The 18,908-nt window shown below is 37.9% G+C and overlaps 1 protein-coding gene across 1 annotated transcript in view; it reads left to right on the top strand.

Moving 5' to 3' along the window:
- HGD (homogentisate 1,2-dioxygenase) overlaps window positions 1–18,908 on the top strand; it is a 622,110-nt gene that overhangs the window by 182,799 nt on the left and 420,403 nt on the right. Inside the window, exon 6 of the mRNA XM_044071510.1 lies at window positions 7,011–7,102. Coding sequence (XP_043927445.1) covers window positions 7,011–7,102 — 92 coding nt within the window. The remainder of the gene's footprint in view (window positions 1–7,010; window positions 7,103–18,908) is intronic.

The raw sequence follows: 18,908 nt of genomic DNA, 5'->3' as shown, positions 1-18,908 counted from the left end.
TTCTGTAAACCTCACTGGTGCTTCTGCTACTGAATTCCTTGGTCTTGCAAACATCCGGACACTATACCCAATGACCACAGGGAACACAGCCAATCAATTGATCCACTAATAAAGAAGATTGTATCAGTAAATTATCCTGACTATGTCCGCGTTTGTAATGACTCAAAATAGAGCCCAGATTTTTACCCTTCCTATAGGAAAACTGACATCTGTTACCCAGAATATCAGATAATCTACTGTCTGCCAAAAGAATGTTCCAATGTTGTTGGACACTATTGGCTAATAAAGCAGTATTCCTACCATACGTTGTTACAAGGCGGACCCCTGACTCTTGTTCCTGAGGCTTGATTTTATATTCCAGAAGAGAATCCCTAGGTATAGAATCCACAGTGTTCCTAGCATGTAAAATATGTCCCATGTTGTAGCCCCTTTTCAAAAACCAGGAGGTAAGATCATACCTGTATATATCATATTATGTTTGCTGGGAACAAATGCGTTTCATCCTCATATATTGAGACTCTGGAATATTTCTACATATGTGAGGGGGATGATAGCTGGTGGCATGGAGAAAGGAATTATACTCCGGGTATTTACAGTAAACTTCAGAACTCAATTGTCTAATGACTAATACATCCAAAAATGTAATACTGTCCTGACTATAGTTCACCGTAAATTGAATTCCCCACTTTATTTCACTCCTATGATTATTAGTTTGGTTGGTGTTAGGGCTTTCAACAACGGATACATCAGGCCAGCGCCATTTGACTTTATACTGTTCCTGAATGTGGAGAACTTTTGGTTTCAGCTAGTACCTAACCTGATTCCACAACTGTTGCCATTGGATATATAATGAAATTTTTACTAGTTATGTTTTTTACTAATTTTTTGGGGCTGCGTGTTATTTGCAGACCACATTAACAGGCTGCCATGGTTAGAATATATTATATCGTTTAAACAAGGGCGTTTGAAATGTTTTGTTTGTGAACATCTCTGTTGCAGGATTTAACCAAGTAACTTTATTAATAAAAGCTTTGCATATGATTCACATATGTTCCCTTGGTATTTATGATTTGTCAATCATATGGTGTATTTGTGTACTATGAACCTGGGGTATATTGGTTGTTGAAACTGTTATATATTTTCCTGATTTAAACAACACAGGTTGTTTATATCTGATGCGTGTTTTACTATATTTAGGGTTTTATTGATTTCCCCCTTTTTTCAGTGGTAGCTTTTATTCTTTTCCCATATTTTCAGATAAATCTTATGGGGAAATGAGCTGCTTTACACCTTGGGTTTATTAAGGTGTTGAAACGCCTATATATTATTTTGACTTTAAACACAGGGTTTTGTTGAATTCCCTCTAGTTGTCACTGGTAGCTTTTCCCTTTTTTTCTGATTTTTTTTCCTGATTATGGAACATCATTAAGTCTGATTAGGCATATATTCTAAATTAATGTTGGTCCTGCAGAACTGGTGCCTTTTGAACTCAATTTAAGATTAAATATCTGGTGGGATTGCTGTTCTTTTGATTGTACAAACAACAATTATATTTGCTATTGGCCTTTTTCTTTGGGGAAATACAGCAAGGTTGTATTGTTGTATATTCAATAGTTTTTTTAACTATAGAAGTCACTGTAGCAAGCAGGTAGCCATTGCTGGTTCTATTTTGGGAAGCTTTTGAACATTGTATGGAGTACCTAATCTATTTACAGGGGCTGATATTGTCCGGTCACTTAGAAATACTTCATTAATAGTGTGATTGGACTCAGCACTGTATGGTTTTTGCATCTATCTATTTTGGCTGTTATAGGCCCAACAATATTTGGTGTATAATTACACTATTTTTGGACTCAGTATTGAGTGGCCATTGACATACAGGGGCTGATATGGTCTAGTCATTTAGGTTTTTATCTGATAGAATTTAGATTGGACTCAGCACTGTATTTGTTTTTTGTTCTATCTGACCTATTGGTTGTTTTTTCCCTGAAATATTGTTGTCTTGTTTTCTAGACCAACATTAGGGACCATTTGATTGTTATTATTTTGGTCTCAATATAGTAACGTTTTGGGCTTGGCATGTATTGGTTTTGGCTTACAGGGGCTGATATGGTCCGGTCATTTAGGTTTTGATCTGACAGTATTTAGATTGGACTCAGCGCTGTATTGGTCTATGTTTGTTTTCCATCAGACTTACTGGTTGAACTGTTTATAGTGACTACTTGATTGTTATCTTTTAGTCTTACTTGCTGTATTTTGCCCTATTTGAAATATATTGGTCTGTGGGCAGGTATTGTTGTTGTTTGTTTTCATAATGGATCTAACGAGCTTACTTAAGGGCTTAGCCTGAGACCATGATGAACTTGCGGTCTTTGGCTTGGGTGTTGACCAACCCCAAATGAATGGATCCAATCCAATGCCTATTGATAACACATGAGGCACAATTTTTGAGGTTGAACAAGAGTATTACGTCTCTCTGTAGTAATGTTTGGCATCTTAGGCTTTTCAAGGCATATAGTATCAAAGACATTACAGCTAGAGGACTTAGGGTCCCTGTGCAGCCTCTGGTAAATAATATTGATGCCACATTGACCAAAACTTGGGCTGATGCCCAACATAAGGTTACCATGAATTTTGTGGAGATCCTAGCAGGACATTATGAAAGGATTATTGAACAAGAGCTACAGGATATCACACATATGTGTGAATCAATTAAACAATTTGAGGGTCAAACCACTTATATTTTGAATTTTAAGAAACTCAGTAGTGATTTATTGAGCTTAGAAGAACAATTAAAAGAGAGGAAGAAAAATAAATGTTTGAGGGATCTTGCTGATTATGAGAGTGGTGACCCATTCTCAAAAAATCAGACTAAACATGTAAGGTTTCAACAACCATTTAAATATGTTTCTAGAAAAAAGCGTCCACGTTCTATTCCAAAGAAAACGTCCCCTACAGGTTACGATTCCACTGAGGATGATTCATCGTCACCCCTTGAGTCTGATGCACAATGTATCACAGGAACCCCAACACCCAAAAGGAATAACAATGTCCCTTTAGATCTAAACAAAAGCAGGGGGGGCAGGAAGCACAAACGGATTGGACAATATGGAAGTGTTATTGAGAATGTTAGCTCAGAAATAACCAATTCAAATGTGTTAAACATTTCTACATGTACGTTGTCACCTGCACATATGGATATTTTGAATAAAGGACTAACTTTTATACCTGGCTTTTTTGTTCCTGAGGGTAGTTTTGCTAATGATATTATTGCCTTTTGCAGAACTCTTAACCTACGCTTGTTTTTTTAAGATTATGATTCCAATAGGGTCCAGGATGAATTCAGGTACCATAAGTCTACCTTTACACCACCCATGAATTCTACTGTTCAATTGTTTCAGAACAGTGTACTTAGGGATATTCATTTTTACTCCAGGGAGTCTGGTGTGGGATCAAATAAACTCTGAAAGATTGAACTTCAATGCATCAAGGAATTGGCTGATAATCATGGATTAGTTATTTTGTCTGCTGATAAAGGTGGGGCAGTTGTAGTACAAGATTGGTCTCAATACAATGCTGAAGCTTTGAGGCAACTTTCAGATGGACGTTACTATACGTCTTTACCTCTGAATCCAACCCCAACCATTAAGAAACAGATAGATGCATTTCTCTCTTTGGCTAAAGATGAGGGAATTATTTCAAATCATACATTCCATCATTTATCTGTGCCAGACCCCCCCCCCTCTCAATATATCTATTTTCTCCCTAAAATACATAAGAACCCATGGAACCCCCCTGGTAGGCCTATTGTTTTCGGGAGAGGCTCACTGACAGAACCACAGTCTCAATTCTTGACTAAATATCTCAAACTCATTTTGAAGTTAGTACGTGCCCGTATACAGGACACAACTGAATTTCTCCAGATTATTTCTGTGTCACAACTAGAACCGGGATGGTTAATTTGTACCCTGGATGTAACTGCCCTATACACTAACAAACCTCATTGGGCAGGTATTGATGCTTTGGATTATTGGCTTAACAAATCTGGTTTATATCCACCGGGAATTAATACATTACTGTTAGGATTAGCTGAACATGTCCTTACCAAGAATGTATTTTTATATCGGGATGTCTGCTATCTACAAATTCAGGAAACGGCTATGGGGGCTTCTTTTGCCCCTATATATGCTGATCTATTCATGGCTTACATTGAAGAGCAGATTATCTACAATAGATCTCATAATATATTCTTGGAGGACATGGACATATGGAGGGGGTATTTGGATGATTGCTGGTTGGTGTGGAGATCGGGTTCTGAATATCTTTAAGATTTTTTCAACTATTTGAATGAAAATAAGTGGGGAATACAATTTACGGTGAACTATACTCAGGACAGTATTACATTTCTGGATGTATTAGTCATTAGACAAAGGGACAATACTTTGAGTTCCAAAGTTTACCGTAAATACCCTGAGTATAATTCCTTTCTCCATGCCACCGGCTATCATCCCCCTCACATATGTAGAAATATTCCAAAGTCTCAATATATGAGGATAAAACACATTTTCTCCCAGCAAACATCATATGATATATACAGGGATGATCTTACCTCCCGTTTTTTGAAAAGAGGTTACAACTTGGGACATATTTTACATGCTAGGAATACTGTGGATTCTATACCTAGGGATTCTCTCCTGGAATATAAAATCAAGCCTCAGGAACAAGAGTCAGGGGTCTGCCTTGTAACAACTTATGGTAGGAATACTGCTTTATTAACCAATAATGTCCAACAACATTGGAACATTCTTTTGGCAGACAGTTAATTATCTGATATTCTGGGTAACAAATGTCAGTTTTCCTATAGGAAGGGTAAAAATCTGGGCTCTATTTTGAGTCATTACAAATGCGGACATAGTCAGGATAATTTACTGGTCCAGTAAAGCATAAACCCAACAGGCTCCATGACAGTCAAAGGCTTTAATTGACAAACAACAGAACAGTGACCTGGCGAGTACAAATATGAATAAAATTCACTTAGCGCTTTCACCCATCCGTCAACATGGGCATCATCAGAGTAAAATGTGAAAGGCAAGTTCCAGTTTTTAAAAATTAACAGTATACCCAGTAAAATATAATACAAGTATGACTTTACATCACTTTATGTATACTATGTATTATAAAATTTATAAAATTTACAACAGATAACTTGTTTTAGAACTATTACTATTGTTCTTTATCAGGTTGGGGTGTAATGTATAGTATAGTATTGTATTTTATTGTATATTATGAGATAGCATCTGTTATATTTGTATTGTATTATGTTGTATTACATTTTACTGTGTATACTGTTGCTTCTTAGAACTTCTTTTTACTTTTAGTTGTCAATTTTGACTTTTAAATACTTAATTGTTTAGCATTCCTGACTGGTTTCAACAAGAGGGCATGTGTATGAATTGTTTGTGTAATTTACTGGTCCAATCTTCTTTATTAGGGGATCAATTGATTGGCTGTTTTCCCTGTGGTCATTGTGTATATTGTCTGAAAGTTTGTAAGACCAAGGAATTCAGTAGCAGAAACACCAGTGAGGTTTACAGAATTTCTTGTTTTATCAATTGTCAAACCGACTGGGTTATCTGTTTGGCCACGTGCAGTTGCTCTGCATTTTATATCGGCCAGACTTCACGTCCGGTTAAATTGAAGATTGCAGAGCATTTTAGTGACATCAGGCATCATAGAATAATCAGTGCTCTCTATAAACATACTGTTACACATAACAAGGTGTCCTTCTATTTTACTATTATTGATCGGATTAGGGGTAATAGATCAAACAAGTTTGGATGGCTTTAGACCCTTAACAATATGGAAAAGAAATGGATTATTAAATTGGGGGTTTGTTCCCCCCTGGTTTGAATGAGCACCTTTAACTTATGTATTAGTTACTAATTGGATTAATTAATTGAGCCTTAATTGCTGACTATATAAGAGAATGTGGATGTGTTATTTGTGATTTGTATGCACTGAAGAAGACTACTTTTATTTTAGCCGAAACCGGTTTGCCTGACACTCTCTTTGTTCTGTGCTTTTTAGCACAACATTAAATATTTGCTGTTTGCCACAGTCTGCTGGTCTGCGTTTTCACAGACACAAATGTACTCCAAGATTGTCATGTACATCCCTGTTCAGTTTGGGAGGTGAGCAGTATTAAGGCAGGTCAGGATAAAATATAGATTTGTGACGTACGTGTTATAAAAAATAGTTTATGTTTTGAGTGAATGCTTCTGGCTGAAGGAAGTCTTTTAAAGTTGAGCATTTTTCTGGGACTGTGTATATCAAGAAAGCAAACTACAGCATAAAGAGATTCCGTAATACAAATAATGTAGGTATCATTTATTTAGTGTTTTATTTACTATGCATAGTGTTTAATGTAGCTATCATCTGTGTGATACAGATAATAGCTACACCCTGCATGCAGCCACAGATATTAGGTTCTAGCATAGCCAATAGTAACTGTGAGAATTATGTAATATGTTATGCAGTGAAAGTAAAGTGATCAGTAATGCTATGCTTGCTAACTAGTTTAGAAATAATGCATTTTCTACCTTCATTTAGGGTATCTAATTAGGATATTCTATTATGGCTAGTCTTAAAATAAAATTATACTTCAAACCTGTAACAAAATGCTTGATATTCCATGGATAAATCAACCTGATGTTGACACAAATGGGTTTGAAAATATTATATCACTTTAGATGACATTGTTAGGATCACCTTATTCTACGTCAACCGCACGCACTTTGGCTGTGTGATATTACGCCATTTTAAGAGCTCTGACTTCTCATGTTTATTACTGAACCTGGTTACTTAACCTTTCCCTTGTCTCTAGCTTTCTTATTTTCATTTGTACATTGACTGAAATAAACTTATGTTTGTAAAATATGTTTAGCAAATTCCTGTTTAAAGAAATCAGAATATATAAAAGTGCTGAATGCAGCTTTTGCAAATTTTTATAGGGATTACATACTATTTGTGGTGCTGGAGAACCCAAATCCCGAAATGGCATTGCTGTTCACATCTATATATGCAATACTTCCATGATTGACAAGTAAGTATTTATTTTAATTTTTGAAATGACACATCTATATAAGTGTTGTTTCCCATGTTTTATGATTAAAGCAATTTCTCTGTGTTATTCCTCTTGTCTTTCTTTAGAGTGCTTATATAGTCATGGTCCTGCATCTGGTCCAATAATGCAGTGGCTGGAGTTCCTCATATGACACAGCTAACCTCCACTGGAACAAAGCTGTGCAATAGGCAGTTGTTGGGGGTGAGATGACAGACTGATCATCTAACTGCAGTATTCCTTTCTGAGGGTGGTTTGTTTATAGTTTTTTAGGGACTTAGTGGTGATCCTCATTCATAATAGCTGAAAATATTTTGCAAATGTGTGTGCGAGCGTGTGTGTGTGTGTGTGTGTGTGTGTGTGTGTGTGTGTGTGTCTGTGTGTCTGTGGGTATGTGTGTGTTGGAAAGGCAGCAGATACTGGTATCACTTAATGACTTTTGACCCATTACAGGGATTATAAATAAAAAATTATCCTTCTGCATCTTTCTTGGTACCTCCCCTGCCTTTTGCTAGTTGCACTGCAGTACTAACATAAAAGTTTTTTGGGGGATAACTTGGCTGGTGGTTAAGGATGACGGCAATAAATAATTACAAAACCTGTAATGAGAGACAGGGCCTCTAAAAACTTGCTGTACAAATGCCTACTAAAGAAACAAACACTTCAACAAAGTAAAATCAACCTACAGAAATATATAGACATGAACAGAAATTACAAAAGTATTTAGGTATCATTGTCTTTGATCTAATTATTTGTAAATGGGAACATAACTGCGTCATTTATGAAAAGCCACTGCAGCTTCAATGTCTTTAGCTGTGACGGAGTATCCACACTGCAGCTTCAATGTCTTTAGCTGTGACGGAGTATCCACACTGTAGCTTCATTGTCTTTAGCTGTGATAGAGTATCCACACTGCCGCTTCAATGTCTTTAGCTGTGACGGAGTATCCACACTGCAGCTTCAATGTCTTTAGCTGTGACGGAGGATCCACACTGCAGCTTCATTGTCTTTAGCTGTGACGGAGTATCCACACTGCAGCTTTGTTGTCTTTAGCTGTGATGGAGTATCCACACTGCAGCTTCAATGTCTTTAGCTGTGACGGAGTATTCACACTGCAGCTTCATTGTCTTTAGCTGTGACGGAGTATCCACACTGCAGCTTCAAAGTCTTTAGCTGTGACGGAGTATCCACACTGCAGCTTCAATGTCTTTAGCTGTGACGGAGTATCCACACTGCAGCTTCAATATCTTTAGCTGTGACGGAGTATCCGCACTGCAGCTTCAATCTCTTTAGCTGTGACGGAGTATCCACACTGCAGCTTCAATGTCTTTAGCTGTGATGGAATATCCACACTGGAGTTTCAATGTCTTTAGCTGTGACGGAGTATCCACACTGCAGCTTCAATGTCTTTAGCTGTGACGGAGTATCCACACTGGAGTTTCAATGTCTTTAGCTGTGACGGAGTATCCACACTCCAGCTTCAATGTCTTTAGCTGTGATGGAGTATCCAGCAATCCCATGTCTACATGTTACCACTTATTTATTTACGGTTGTTTACTAGGGAAGTCCATCTGGGAATTATAACCTGCTTTTCAGATGAGGCCCGAGGAAGAAAGCTCCAGTAATAGTTTATAATATACATAAGCAAACAAACAGTTTAGTCAAACAGAATGCATGATAAATGAATCATTGGTACAACTTAATATGTTACAAAATACTTAAGATAGCAAAATAACAATATAATACACTCGCACGATTTAACAGATTATAGTATGCATGAAACAATAAAATAACATGATACATACTTTGAAAAAAATTCAAATTAATGAAACAAAATAGAGTGAGACAGCGTAGTGATTATAGATCAGATTGGGGTTATCTGAAAGGAATATACTCATGAAGAACAGAAATGGTCAGTTATAACTGAAAAGTAATTTAACTGTGAAACAAGATAGTTGAGGAAGATATGACACAGTATGTCACAGTATGTATGTATAGCATTATAATATTGAGTAGTAAAGATATTCAGTAGTAAAATAATAGTTTGGAGAATAAGATGGTACCGCACATGTTATAGTTACAATGTACGTGAGTTGTGATCAGTCATAGATCTGATGTGCTTAAAGAGGAATCAAGTCCCTATGGACGTAAAGAGGTAAAATAAGTGGTTGAATTATATAATAGGTTAACCAGAAGAAGAGCAAGAACAGACCCACTAGTCTTTCAGGAATTGGTTTAGTTAAACTTTATATGTGTGATGGCTACTGTTAAGTATCAGAGACAGAGGGACACAACTCCTGAGTTTAGCAATGAAGCTGGAGTATAAGACAGTACCAGTTGAGTTTTGTGATGTACGTGTTATAAAAAATAGTTTATGTTTTGAGTGAAGGCTTCTGGCTGAAGGAAGTCTTTTAAAGTTGAGCATTTTTCTGGTTTGTGAACTATGCTGTGAGTGATGGTTAGTTGAGAGAAAATGAGGTAGTTGGGTAGTTCAAGCCAGTTGAGATGTTTAATAGCTGTACAGTGGTGGAACATGTGTGGCTGTTTGGCAACAAATTTTGCTACTTTATGGCGGCATTGTTTTACACACACACACACACACACACACACACACACACACACACACACACACACACACATCAATATATATATATATATATATATATATATATATATATATATATATATATATATATATATACATATATATAGTTCCACTTTATAATCTTGAATTTCAGTATCATGAAACTATAAAGGCGAACGACTCACAATCCTAAAACCCAAAAGCATGAAACACACAATCACAAACATACATACACCATACACCACGCAACACACACACCATTCTACCCACACCACAAAAACTATACAACCCTACACTACATGTAAGGAGGGGGCCAAGCCTCCCTGCAACCCCCATGTGGGGGGCTGTGCCCCCACACCCCCCTACTTATATATACCAACTACAAGATCGCACAAACAGAAAAAAAAAAACAAACTCGCACGCAGACATTCTACAGTCCCTCGCATGCACACACACACACACACACACACACACACACACACACACACACACACACACACACACACACACACACACACACACACACACATCACACATACACAAACACCAACAGATCCAACACTCACACTCATACTTCCACCTCCCTACCCCAACCCACATGTACAACTTACAAAAACACTCACATACACTCACTCACCTTAAATTCTGGACACCATCCCAGCCAAACACTTCACATAACATAGCATAAATGCATAAGTACAGATACGAGCTATTCGGATTCGTGCTTATCCACTTTCGCTATTTTGAAGTTTTACCTTTATGGTCTCGGGATACTGAAATTCAAGATTTCAGTATTTTAAGATTATAAAGGGGAACCATATCAATATCAAAAGTGCAGTTTACCGAAACTGCACTATGTTGAATCTTTGTTTACGAAATCTGTGTTGCATTTACTATGGTGTGTTATTAAGCATGTGCTGTCACTTTAAGGGTTGTGTGGTGTGGCAGGCGATGTTTGTTTCTATATGGAGATTCAGGTAGGTGTTCAATTTTTAAGAGTTTTAGAGTAAATGTATTAATGTTTAGTTGTTATGGGAGTTGTAGACGTAGGTTTGGGTAGGTGGGTGAGAGTGTATGTGTGTGAGTGTTGAATGTGATGATTTTTGTACTTGTGTAGTGTGTGTTTGTGCGTGTTATTAGTGAGTTTAAATATGACTGTCTGCAGTGGGAGTATAGGGCAAGTCAGGAAAGGTGTGTTTTCCTTTTTATTTGGGATAGTGCAACCTCGAAGTTGGTACATATAAGTAAGCGGGGGTGTGGGGCACGCATCTCCCCACATGGGTTGTTTTGGGGAGAGGTTTATGTATTTATTTGTGTTTTCTTACATTCGGTATAGTGAGTGTTCGTAATTGTGGTGTTTCGTGATTCTGAGGGTTCGATATTGTCAACTCGAAAAAATATATATATGGATCTATGTCAAAATAATGAATTACCATAATGTCAAGTTGCAAACCGTTGAGACAGAAATGACGAAAGTTTACATTCACGAATGTCCAGATCGTCATAAGTTTTCACCGTGAAAGGAGTCAGTTGGCCAGTGTGGAGAACTTTGTCCTTTTCCCCACTGTAGTTTGATCTCTGAGTTGGTATATTTAGTTGGTGGTATGGGGGCAAATCCCCCCACTTGGGTGGGTTTTATTTGCTTCAGTTTGTTTTTTTAAGTTTTGTTGAATGATTGTTTACTTACCAGGATAAAATTTGCTACGGACGTGGTAAATATAAAATTTTGTTTCTATCTTGCCATTTTGCAACTTGACGTTATGGTAATTTGTTAGGAATGATAGCAGCAGAGAGATAGAGAGTAAAGTTTTTTTCCTACTGTTTTTGAGATAGTGTTTCGTTCTATAGAGAAGTTCAAGTTTTGGAAGTTTTTTTTTTGATGATCTGCCATGTATACACGTTAAATTTTATGCTGTCATCTATTATGACTCCTAATAGTTTTGTGTGGAGACTAATTTTATTTTTGTAGCATTTATAGAAATGACTGAGAAAGTTCTTATATCTATAATTTGGGAAGGAAGACGAGTATTTTCTTATGCTGAGGAGCGCTCAGTAGCAATTGAGAGTTACCTAGGCAGGACTCCATGAATGGAAAAGATTCTTTGGTAATCTTTTGGAGCTGTGTTTACGGTGGAGCATATGAGTATAGAATAGTCTACACACTGGTTTAGAGTTGCATATTGGGATGCAGTGTGTAGGTTGTTGATGAAGAAATTAAAACGTAATTGAACTAAAATGGACCCTTGTGATACTCCAAAATTAATGAGAGGGAAGCCTGAGTGTTCTGATTGCCACTTAACTGATTGAAACCTGACAGAGACATAACTGTGAAACCACTGAATGACATATTGTGAGAGGGCTAATGTGGAAAGATTTTGTAGTAGTTTTTAATATCAGGTGATGTTTAAGACTTTTGACAAATCGAGAAATAGAGTGCAGACCAAGTTACCAGTGTTTCTAATTTGGCTGATGGTACTGGCAAAAGTAAGTATGTCAGTGCTTCTGCTGTGAGAGAGACTGATAGTCCAAGACATGCTGAAGGAGCTGTATATGGGTACATTTTTCTAGGATTTTGAATGGTGTGGATAGTATATTGATTGGTCTATATTTAGAGAAGTGGAAGGATGTACGATTTTTTTCCAAAGTGATGGAACATAAGATTCCTGAATAGATCTATTTATTAATATAGAGACCGGATATGCAATGGTGTCTACTATTTTGAGGTATTCAGATGAAAGATTGTAGGCTGCTAAGGTTGTAGAGTGTATTTTTTGAAAGTGTTTTCTGATAATGGATATCGGCATGACATTTCATGACAATGTGGCAGTGGGATAATTATGTAACTGATTTTTTTATGGTCAAAATCCAAAAACACTTGTAAGATGACAATCAAAAACTGCAAACCACTGTCGAAGATGACTTTTGAACTCCTTTATTGAACTAGTTAAGTGCTTTCGGCCACTAACAACAATTGTGGCCTTCTTCAGAATTACCAGCATTCTGACAAACCACTCTTAAATACCCATCCCTCATTATAAAATACCCATCCCTCATTATAAAATACCCAATCAGCAGGCTATGTTAAAAGACATAAAAACTTTTAAAATTACTTACGCTTATTATAATATGCCTTTCTATACAAAACTACTTTTACAAAGAAGGGGAGTTAGAATTTAAAGAACTAAAATGGCACATTCAACTCAATGCTTATAATAAACCTGGTTTGAACAGTGAAGTTAATTATAAAGTAGTTTTGTACAGAAAAGCATATTATAATAAGTGATAGCTGGGGGTCATTTGTGGAAAAATTTCTCTGCCTTGCTTTACCCAGGTGTAGTAGGTGCTTAATTGTTGTTCAAAAATGTTTTGAACTGACTTGGTGCATTTCCTGAAGGTTGGTATAGTAATTTTTCTCATTGACTTTGCCCTTAGTATTGGTGGAGTTGCATAGTTGTTTTTAGGTTGTTGAAAGCATGTTGTGATTTTCTGATGAAGCCAGGTTTTCCAAGCTTTATGTCTTCTATGGATAAATATTTTGCTGTTCCCAGTTAGCCATGGTGCAGAATTTGCTTTGATTCTCTTCTTTCTAATTGAAACCTGCTCTTTAAGCAAGATAAAGAACACGCTGCATTTTGGTATGTTATTTTCGGGTCTATGTCAGCATATCAAATGCTGAAAATGACGAATGCAATTTAATCAAACTGAAATGTTCGAAATCTCAAAAGGGCGAACTGACGGAACATTGATTTCTTTCCCAGGGAAAGAAATCGGTGTTCCGTGCAAAAAAAAAATAATAATATTTTAAACACTAACAGAAGTGGGGGCTTCACCCACGCACCCCCCAAGATAAAGAACACAATGTTGCATTTTGGTATGTTATTTTTGGGTCTATATCAGCATATCAAATGCTGAAAATGACGAATGCAATTTAATCAAACTGAAATGTTTGAAATCTCAAAAGAGCAAACTGACGGAACATTGATTTCTTTCCCAGGGAAAGAAATTGGTGTTGCGTGCAAAAAAAAAAAATAATATTTTAAACACTAACAGAAGTGGGGGGCTTCACCCCCACACCCCCAAGGTGGGGGGCTGTGCCCCTGACACCCCCAACTTAAATATACCAACTCCGAGACTGCACCACAATGGAGGAAATAGCAAACTCCGATGATGGCCCACCAATTTCTTTCCCTGGGAAAGAAATCGATGTTCCATCAGTTCACTCTTCTGTGATTTCGAACATGTCAGTTCGATGACATTAAATTCGGCATTTTCAACATCTGAAATGCTGATAGGGACCCAGTATTTTCAAATAGTAGAGTATTTAATATATTCCAGTTATCAGATCTTAAGGTAGTAGTGAAAGTTTCAGCAGTGAGATGGTGGAGAGTTTGTTGGCAAAAGATGGGAGGTGATCACACTGCATATCTGTAAAGGTGCCTAAGGATGAGAAGTTGGTGGCGTCAGGGATAAATATCCAGATAAGTGTGGATGTCTTTTTATTAGGATTATTGTATCTTGTAAGGGTGTTGATGATTTGGGTGAAGCCATACATGTTTATAAAGGATGGTGGATAGTCCAGTCTACATATCAGTCATGTAAAATGGTAGCTTGATGGAAAATGGTACTAGAAACCCTGAAAAGATGTATTTTGTCTTTGCAATATCTCCAGGTGGAATAGAAAGAGTGATTATACAAAGGCATTTGTAGTTATTTATTTTATGGAAAGAAACAAAAAGTTCTGCATTGATGAGTTGTGGAACATGGTGAGGGTACAGAGAGACTTGTAGGGAGTTAGGGTAGATGGCAACTTTAGTGAAATATTTTTTTCTTGCCATTATTTCTAATGATATTATAGTCAGATGGGAGGATTTCATCATCTCTTATTTCAGGTTTTAACTAGGCTTCTGTAATGCAAAGGGTATAGAGAGGAATGGGTGAGTTTTAACTTAGGTTGCATGGGTTTCTACAATCTCTAATAATACCTGGCGCAGAGTCTGTCTGGCTTCCCAGTTATCTCTCGAAAGTGAAATTGCAGCAAATCGCTTGCTCTCCTGCTCTGAGGACCTTAACATGCCCAACAGTTTCTCGTTTCAGTTTCTGAATTATCTACCAACTCAGCAGTTCCAGTACACTGCAACATATGCAGTTTTCTATTTATTGCAACATGTTGTTTTGTGTGAGTGTCTTCATAATGTAATTTTTTTTCAGAAGAAATAATCCCTGGTTGCATAATGCTGAAAAGAACAGAGATACTTGCCTTGTGCCATCATACATAGTTTTAACTCATAATGAAGTCAAATATTTGCAATTTCTGGCACAAAAGCTATCTAACCACTATGTTTGATACTTGTTACAATATTTTCATTCCTACTCCTAAAAAGAAACATAAGACAGGAAAATAGAGGCATAAAATGCATTTGTCATGTGATCAGGTATGTCAGTGTTTTATTAGGCCAACTTCTTTATTAACTTCTGCAACTATGCGTTGACTAAGCAAACCAGACTAGCCTTCTGTCATTTACAAGGTTCAGAGAGGAGTTTAGATATAAGTGGTTTAGTTAGGCTCATGCATTCTGAATGGAGTCAAACCAATTTTTACAGGATGAAGCTGATTAGCAACCTATAATATTAATCCTTTGTGTGATAATAGCTAAGTTTACTCAAAATCTGTACTGTTTATTACAAATAGCACAGTATAAATGACAGAAGACTGTCAAAATCTCAAAATGTATATGCTATCAGAGACAAGGAGGAAAACAGAAACTACTAAAGAAGGGGAACCACATAAGACAGTTCACGTAATGGGAATAAATGACCTAAAGAAATTAACAAACGTAGTTGCCTGTGGATCCTTTAAGAAAGGGCCTTTCACAAATTCAGAAGGTTATGTTAAAGAGAAAAATCTCATATTAGATGTTGTTCATTCTACTAAATTATTATGGTGATCACATTTTGTAAAAAGCAGAAAGACTCTTCATACTTTACAAGTATAAGCCATGTTAAATTATACACTTTTGACTGATACTATCTTGATAACTGTAAAGTCTCATGGGGCATCACTGCACACTTTCATAGTCAGCTTTGTAATATAATTAGCAAACAGCCTGTGGAATTAATACTGCAGAGTCAAAATTGCTTTGTAGGCAGATTTTTTTTTTGGATAAACTGCTGAAAAGCAATATAAACCATCAGAGAAACAGTAAAATGATAAATGTATTCTCCTCCAAACTGCATCAGTTAAAAAATTTATTAAGAAATGCCATTCTGATGAGAGCCACTGTTTGACTTGGCTGTAGCTAAGACCAGCCTTTTGCATATTTTTATTTGCTGTGCTCAGTTGTCCTTCAGGAGACACATATTCACAAGACAGCTGATCACCATCCTAGCTGTCCTTGAGTTTCTTTTTTGATCTGAAACCATCAAGCCATTCAGTTACGAATGTATTTAAGTATCTAAGTATACATTTGTTTATTTTTATATGTTTTCTTATTAAGGTTAGAAGCCACCCCACCTGTAATTAAAAATTACCTAGAAATCTGCATAGTGCAAAAAAAAAAAAAAATACTTCCCACATATGGTATTTACTAGGGTCTCATGGCACACAGTTCTACCCACCCAAATTTATAGCATGTTTTAACATTTTGAGATTTATGAGTTATTTTGGGAATGTTATTGGTGTCTTTTTATATTCTATCAACAACATGACCGTAGCCATCATGTATCTTTTCCATACAGCTTATTGTCTGTCTGGGACAGTGCTCCTTAACATGATTGACAGAACACAATGCATAAAACAACCAAAATTCAGCTCTGTCTCTACAACAACTTTTGTTGTTCTAAAACTTTTGTGAAATAGGTTCATAGGTAAATACTAGGCTATCTGCCTGAGGGCATCTATAAGCCTAGCCAGAATGTGTTGGCTTTCGCCACCCCATTAGATTAGTTCCCTGTGCCTCAGTCCAGCAGAGCCATTAGTTCCCTGTGCCTCTGTCCAGCAGAGCCACTGCAGTGATCCTCGGGGTAAATTTTCTGTTTCCCATCCACTTGTCAAGGTTTCTCTTGAAGAGTGTTAGTGAAGGGCTCTGCCTAATGTAGTTTGGAATCCTGTTCCAAAGCATGGGGAGTCTCTGGGACAGGAATCTATCCCTCCAGCATGTCCTATTTATCGTTGTGGTGAGGTTTAGATCCCTAGAGCGTGTGGCTCTTGGGGATTTGTTTTTTTTTTTTTTTTACGTGGAGCATGTCCATCAATTCTGGGTTGGACATGACCTTGTATGTCAGACAGAGATCACCTCTGAGTAAGTGGTGTGCAACCGAGTACAGCTGGAGTTTCTTCAGTCGGGCTGCATAGGGCATATGTTTGAGGCTAGTAATCCTCTTGGTGAGGTACTTCTGTGGTCTTTCCAGCTGTTGCAGGTGTCTTGTAAGGTACATCCCAAATGGAGCGTTGTACTCTATGATGGGTCTGATGAGTGATGAGTAGAGGGGCACAATAACCTCTTTTGTTCTAGATGCGAACCATTTTGTGATTAGGTGGGCCACATAGAAGGATTTTCTAACCACCTTGGCAATGTGATTATCAAAGGTGAGATTACTATCTACTTGGTTCCCCAGATCCCTTATTACATTTTCTGTATTTAGGGGACTACCACGTATCTGGTAGTTCGCGGGTACTTTGTTTTTTGCAAAGGGGATGACTATGCTCTTTTGGCAGTTAGCTCGTGGCCATGATTTTTACACCAGGTATCCATCTCAGTGAGACCCTTCTGGAGGATGTCTGTATCAGCTGGAGAGTCAATTATGGCCCGCAGTTTGCAGTCGTCTGTGAACTTGGTCAGCCATAGTCCTCTTGTGCTTGCCTGTACCTCTGAGAAGTATATACCGAACAGGAGTCGTCCCAGGACTGAGCCCTGGGGGACACCACTTGTAACTGGTTTAGAGTAGGACCAAGAGCCTGCAACTCTCACCATGTGGGTTCTATCCATGAGCTAATTAGCAACCCATCTCGTGATGTAGGGGTTTATGTTCAGGCTGATGAGCTTGTCTATAATACCAGAATGGGGAATGGTGTTGAAAGCCTTTGCGAGGTCTAGGTAGGCTGTGTGGACCTCCTTTCCCTCATCTAAAGCCTTGGTAACTGTCTCAAAGAAGTCCACCAGGCTTAGGAGGCATGATCTGCCCTTAACAAAGCCAAACTGGGTAGGGTCCAATGTTTGAAGGTTCTCAATGTCTCTGTTAATGAATTCCATGATGATGCACTCCATAGCCTTGCAGACCAGGCTAGCCGGGCCACCTTTGTGGAACGGGATAACTGTTGCTGTGTGCCACTCTATGGGTACATAGCCTGTAGAGAGGCTGAGTTTGAACAGTGTCTTTAGGTGATGGGTTAGTTCATTTTGGAGCTCGTGTAAGACACAGCCTGGGACACTGTGTGGTCCTATTGAAGCTGTACTTTTGGCTTTGGATAGGGCTGTTTTAACCTGAGTGTCAGTGATTGCTGGGGCACTACATTCTTCTGGTATGGTTATGGGCCCTTTAGGGGGTGAGAGGGGGGGGAGTGAAGTTTGCACTAAACCTGTCTGCCAGAATGTTGGCAATGTCAGTTGGTTCAGTGTATTTTGTGCCATTCCGCACTAACTCAGAGCAGATCTGAGAGTTTTCACTTAGTTCTTGACATAGCTAAAGAATGCTTTGTGGTTATCTTTGGAGTCCTTGGCAATTTTTCTTTTGAAGCCAGCCTTGGATGATTTTATGAGGGATCATAGTTTCTTGCTGATACTGATCAGGGATGTCTTTCCTTCTTGGGATTTTACTCTTTTCTGCACTAGTTTCCTCCTTCTATTGTATAGCTTGCTTATGGCAGGGGTCCACCAGACTGGTTTCCTTTTCTTGGAGGAGTGAGTCTTGGTTTTGCTTAGGATAGCACGATCCATGCATTCTTGCAGGTGCTCACAGAGTGCCTTTGTAAGGGATTCAGCAGCTTGGACAGCATTGTCCTTTAGCATGGGGGCTGTGAACCTTTCCACCTCAGTCTTAAGTAACATGAAGTTTGCTTTTGAAAAGTTTTTCATGGTGGTTTCCTAGATTGGGGGTGGGGGCAGAATGTGTATATCTAGAGTGATTAGCCTATGGTCTGATCTAACCAGCGAGGGTTTGACCTCCGGTGTAGAACACCGGTCGCCCATGTTGGTGATGACCAGGTCC

Source organism: Protopterus annectens, chromosome 5.part0 (assembly GCF_019279795.1).
Source record: "Protopterus annectens isolate FY-2018-M chromosome 5.part0, PAN1.0, whole genome shotgun sequence".
Lineage (NCBI taxonomy): Eukaryota > Metazoa > Chordata > Ceratodontiformes > Protopteridae > Protopterus > Protopterus annectens.
The sequence above is the reverse complement of the archived record's forward strand: the minus strand, read 5'-3'. Positions and strand labels throughout refer to the sequence as shown.